The sequence below is a fragment of the Corvus brachyrhynchos genome, unplaced genomic scaffold (assembly GCF_000691975.1).
Source record: "Corvus brachyrhynchos isolate BGI_N302 unplaced genomic scaffold, ASM69197v1 scaffold3, whole genome shotgun sequence".
In the NCBI taxonomy this organism is placed as follows: domain Eukaryota; kingdom Metazoa; phylum Chordata; class Aves; order Passeriformes; family Corvidae; genus Corvus; species Corvus brachyrhynchos.
Window position 1 is genome coordinate 11,075,381 of NW_008237619.1, and position 5,650 is coordinate 11,081,030.

At 45.2% G+C, this 5,650-nt stretch overlaps 1 protein-coding gene across 1 annotated transcript in view; it reads right to left on the bottom strand.

Annotated features, from left to right (window-relative positions):
* Window positions 1-157: 157 nt before the first annotated feature.
* The window catches only part of ATP1B1 (ATPase Na+/K+ transporting subunit beta 1), a 13,390-nt gene continuing 7,897 nt past the window's right edge, over window positions 158-5,650 (bottom strand). The window contains exons 3-6 of the mRNA XM_017731650.1: window positions 4,535-4,690; window positions 3,625-3,809; window positions 1,668-1,748; window positions 158-1,045 (exon numbers count right to left, since the gene is read on the bottom strand). Of these exons, the coding sequence (XP_017587139.1) occupies window positions 779-1,045; window positions 1,668-1,748; window positions 3,625-3,809; window positions 4,535-4,690 (689 nt within the window). The 3' untranslated portion in view covers window positions 158-778. The remainder of the gene's footprint in view (window positions 1,046-1,667; window positions 1,749-3,624; window positions 3,810-4,534; window positions 4,691-5,650) is intronic.

A 5,650-nucleotide genomic window follows, 5' to 3' on the forward strand; every position in this document is an offset into this window, starting at 1 on the left:
AAATATACAAAGCAAAGAGTTATGCCTATCACTGAGGAGAGTGATAGTCTGACCCAGTCTCTCACACAACATACTGGAGGATAAGGGAAGAGGTGGAGAGAGAGACAGCATTCGCTACAAAGCACAGTACACAATCACCTATTCTCTTTAACTTCACTTAAGTTAGTTTCCCTGCCACCCCTCCAAATAAAATACCCTAACACCACAGAAAAGCCAGAAGCCTTATGGAGTGCTGTTAAATATCGTCTCACAGGTGGGCCTTTCTTTGAAAAGGAACAAAATAATGAGAAGTTTCATGCCAGTTCTAGTCCCATTGAGTATTTACACCTTGGACAGCAAAAGTCTTTGCTCACAAGAAGTAGAAAACAGATACAATACATGGCTTGAAAAATGACCAGAGTATGCACCTATAGTACTGTACACTAAATAAAATACACAAGGCAGCAATACTTAGGGGCCAGAAACACTGCTTACTACAAGTCAGTTATGGAATCATAATTTACAGTAAAAATGGGCATGTCCCAAGGCTCAATTTTGTTTTCTTTTGTCATTTACAGTAGAATAAATATTTGTCGCTATTGCTACACTTTGTTTACATTCTAACCTAGTAAATGCAGAAAGCTAGTGTAAAGCATATAGATTACGTGTAGGTCCCATACGTATGACAGTTTGTTCAAGACTAGTAGGTTTTCTTTTTTGTTCTTTTTTTTTTTTTTTAACCTTTTTAAATGGCTAGGAGGAGGAGGAGGAGGGGGGAGGAAGAGAGTTGTGCTTACGATCAGCTGCTTTTTATGTCAAATTTAATATCAAAGCGTCCCTGGAAGCGGTCCTTGTCGCTGTAGACGATGTTCTGCCCGTAGGCCCTGCACTCCACGCGCACCTCCATGTCGTAGGTCAGGTTGGTGAACTGCACGGCCACCAGCGGCTGCAGGTACCGCGGCTGCAGCAGCTTCCCGTAGTAGGGGTAGTACTGCAGCCCGAAGCCGGGGTAGCCACCCATCCCATAGTACTCCACCGTGCCGACTTTGTCTGCATCTTCCTCTCGCTGCACAGGGGAAAGGGAAGCACAACCAGTGACAACCACGCCAACTCTGCCTTTGGCAGCCCTTGGCTGTATCAGCAGCTGATTTGCAGCAAGACCGTGACCTCTCCTTTCGTCAGCGCTGGTCCCCACCATGACAGCACATGAGTGTCCAGTGGTTCAGTGTCAGCACTGCCTGATCAGCACACACACAACAGCCCGGAAAAAGGCTTTGCTAAATTTAAAGCCTCAGCCACTTTACACATTTAGAAACCACCAGAGCCTCCTGTGGTACAAATGCACTGGCTTTGGCTACAAAAACTTTGCTGTTTCTCAGCCGCATTACACGTGCCAAGTATCTTCCTGGAGGCCTTTTTTCAGCTCCAGCACAGCACTTGGAAACAAAATGGTTACTTTTGAAGATACCTTTAACTGTCTTGTGCTGCTTTTACTCCACATTGTGAGGGCAGCACTAACTCCTCCGTTAGTGAGGCTTTGAGAAACTTCTGTTCCTGAGGGGGAGATGTCCAAGTAAGAACCACCCCATTTGTCTATGGAAAGGCAGACAGGGGGGTAACTACACTTGGACAAAGGCTTAGTCAGCCCCTGCAACTTCCCAACTCCACTCTCTTGTGTTTCAACTTACCTTGGCAACACAGTGGACAGGGATGAGATTTGGGTTGTATTTTGCCATAACCTCGGGAGGGAGGCTTTCATTTACTGGAGCCTAGAAGAAATCCAAAACAAGGGGATGTTACACACTGGACACTGCTCTGCAGACTGGAGCACCTCTGCAGCAACAAAGATCAACAGTACCAAACAAACACCATTAACTGGAATCCCTTCTAAGCACAGTTCCAGAGGCAACAGCTCTCAGTGGTTCTTGGGACAGACAAGTAGCAAAACACAACTGGAAACGGGGGAACTTAGCCCAAGCAGACCCACTGGCTGTTCTTACAGCTTCACCTGCTGTGGATACAAGCAGGCCAGGCTGGGTTTAACCCCATGGTGTCCCTGGGGAAAGCATTTCATGGCAGAGTGTCTATAGCTAGTGGGGCTTGTTTATGCAAGCTCAGGCAGTGGCAGGAAGAGATGCACTGTGGTGCAGGATTTGCCACCTGCCTGCCAGGTGTGTGCAGTCAGGACTGGAAATGCACAGGAAAGAGCAAAGTGTGGCAGTCTCACCCTGATATTGCTGAACTTCAGCACCACTGACAAGGAAGGACAAAAGCTCTGGGTGTGTCAGGGAAAGGTGTGAGCACCAACTCTGATAGTCCAACTATTAACCTAGTTGGTCTTTGATCTTTTAAAGTGCAGCAGTATTGCTTGACAACATTGCAGTTTCAGATCTGCTTTACAAACACTTTTCTGAGTGCAAGAACTATGGGGTCTCTGCTGGAGTGTGGAATGATGAAAATAAGTAACTGCCATGGATACCTAGTTTCTAAATGAAACATAGAAAGTCATCCCATGGCTAGACAATGTTGTCTAATGCAGCCTGGAGCTCTCCAGAGCTCCATGGCAAAGAAAAAAGAGTGACACAAAACCCTTCTCTTTCCCAGTCATCAAATATGCACATCTCATGTCATCCCACAGCCACCACAGTACATTCTGCTAAAATGTTCCAATAAACCAAAATTCAACTCATATCTTTTAGCACAGGACAGGCTCCCTTTGAAGAAAAACATTCCTCAGGACTCATTAGACAGCACCATTGCCCATCTTCGAGTGCCCTGACAGATGGAGGTGAAGGTGGTGTAGAACACCATTTGCACCATTTGTTTTCCATCCAGAAGATGGAGTGGCAAGTTTTGCACACCACCTTATTCAACAGCATGTGTTTTGCCACTGAATTCTCAAAAGAAATTTTTAGCATTTAAATGTGCTGGGGAAAAAACCAGAAGGAAAAGCCATGAATGTCCAGATTAACACCCTTCTGCATTACTGCAAACTTGCCTTCAGGTGAAGCACAGAGCAACCAGCTGGCAGAGATATCCTACAGCCTTTGGGAAACTACAGTAAATTAACTAAAGACCTCCTTACCTTTCTTCTTCTTTCAGGCAGCTGTGCCTGACTTTCAAATGTAGTTTACTCTTTAGAGAGCCTGTGTTTCACTGTGGTATTTAATATTAGCACTTCATTTAATTAGGCAGTTTTAGCAAAGCAGACAAGTCTACACTGCCTGAGGAAAAGAATGGAGTGGATCAGGGCATAACAAAATGTGCTGATGGTACTAAAGACAGAGTTGGTCTGGGATGGTCCCATGGAAGCATCCAGGAATTTAAAATTGAATTTATCATTTGAAGAAAATGCCCCTTTATAGCAACTCCATTAGCAGGCTCAGAAGTTACCAGATAAATAACCAGGAGGTTGCACTGTGAGAGTCACTGCTACTTGTTGCCAACTTGCAGTGCACAGCTTTCACTGCTTTTCAATTAAAGGCATTTTTAAAGCAAATTACTCAAATTGTCTCACAATTTATCCTCTGCAGAAAGGGTTTAATACCGATCTCTTTCCAGAGACCAAAAAGCAGGCACAGCAAATCTGCAGCCAACCCCTCCTCCTGATCAGTAGCTTCTGCTAGAAAGGGAAGAGATACTTGCCTGAGGTTTGAAGCCAATAATTCTGTTGAGCTTGACAAGGATGCATGGTTTGCCATCCTTGTACCCATAGGTGGGATCATTTAATCCAGAACAGTTTTCCAGCCATTCACGTTTGAATTTGCAGACCTTCTTCTGGCCCTGGGCATCATTATATGGTCCTCTCTCTTTGTATTCAGTAGGTGTGTCTGTCATGGTGGGGGAAGGAAAAGACAGCCATGTGCAATGGGATCTGATGTGTGGCAGGAACAGCAACACTTACACTTGCCTGGGCAGTTGGGATTTCCCCCCTCACCAGGGCAGTTAAGGCACTCCACAGACCTAGGCCCAGCCAACCCTCCACAGGGCTGCTCCCAGACCAGCAAGTTTTATGGGATTTTGTTTTATAACAGATTTCTTCCAGAATCATCTGGCTCAGAGACTAATTTTTTTCTGGGCAACTTTTACAAGCACATACCCCTCAGGTTTGATACAGACGTATTCTGAGGTGAGAGTCTCATTGACATGACTGCAAATAACCTGTTAAAGGTTAACACCTCCCAGATGTTTGACTGCATGGCATGAAGAGGACCAACACTGGCTTTAGCAAAGTCATCAGTAAAACCCCCATGGGTCTTTTCAGAGAGGATAAGGGTCAGTGCCACGAGCTTCAGAGTCAGCTGCAATGTTCTCCAAGTGAAATGTAGGAGTTCCCAACCATTTAACCTCTACAATAAGCTAAGTATGGCCCAGTGTGATCTGCCCAAAAGAAATTAATGAGCAGCCATATGACTGAAACCAGAGCCTGCCAGTTTACCAGCATGCTGCTGGAACTGCTGAAGACCAAGACCACAACTGCTCACCCTCAGCTTCTGGTAGACCTGACAGAGGCATCATTCAGAGCCCTCAGCTGTAGGAAGCAATCGAGACTTACCTCCACAGTCCTGAAACACGATGTTTTCAGTTTGCTGCTCAGCGCTGTAGTCCCTTAAGAAATTATCAAGGTTCCTCACATAGGGTTCGTAACTTCTGGGTTCAGAAGCAGTAAAGGAAATTTCTGTCTTTTGAACCTGGGGGACTTGAGTCAGTCCTAAGAAAAGCAAAATCAGGAAGAAAACATTAAGTGCGCCTCAGAGCTGCACAGCCTCCAGGCAATACCAAGAACGTAACTCCTAATAATAATAATCATCTCTATTTTTCAGACTTAAGAACTTTGACAAAACAGCTTAAGCTCACTGGAGGAGAGGTTCTCCTCTTTCCAACAACAGTCTTAAATATTTATCACAGTGTTTGCATCAGGCAAAAAGACAAAAATCACAAAATGGAGAAGTGAGGCTACAGGTCAAGGTTTCCTTCAAGAAAAACAGCTAACCACAGGTCCACTGTGCACTTCTGCTTCCTCCTCAAGGACAGAAGGGAAGCTGTGAGACCAACCACGCAGAACATGAGTCTCCCTAACAGGCTGTCTTCAGTGTCTGCAAACACTGTGTTTAGGATACAGCACAGCTGTCCACTCGTGAACTCCTGCAGTAAAAGACAAGAGAGGTTCCCCAAGTCTGGTCACACTCTGCCAGCTGGAATCCACATGGCCTTAGTGTGTCTCCCTTGTGGGATGTGGGACAGGAGACATTTTCTCCCTCAGTAAATTCAGCTGCCTGAGCGCTGCCTCCGCTCTTTTCACTGCCTAAGTGGGTATTTCTGACTGCAAACCTCATCTTCTGAGCTCTCTTATCAGCAGCTCATCACCAAGGATGCGAGTAGGAAATGCCACCACACAGGAGAGTTGTTTAAAAGACTGTCCAGATTCTGGGCTGTGCTAACCGGTTCAGATTTAGACCATAATGATAATGCAAGGAGAAGCGAAGGGACTATAAACAAGAAATGCCTACATAGATGATGAAAAGCACCAACTCCTTTGCTCTTCATTGTGGAACGTGGAAAGAGTTGCTCCTATGCAATGTTTAGGTCACATTTTAATTGAAAGTATTGATGTATGGCTAACACTTTAATTTAAGTAATGGGAACCAAGTTCATGCTGCTTTTGTGGCAG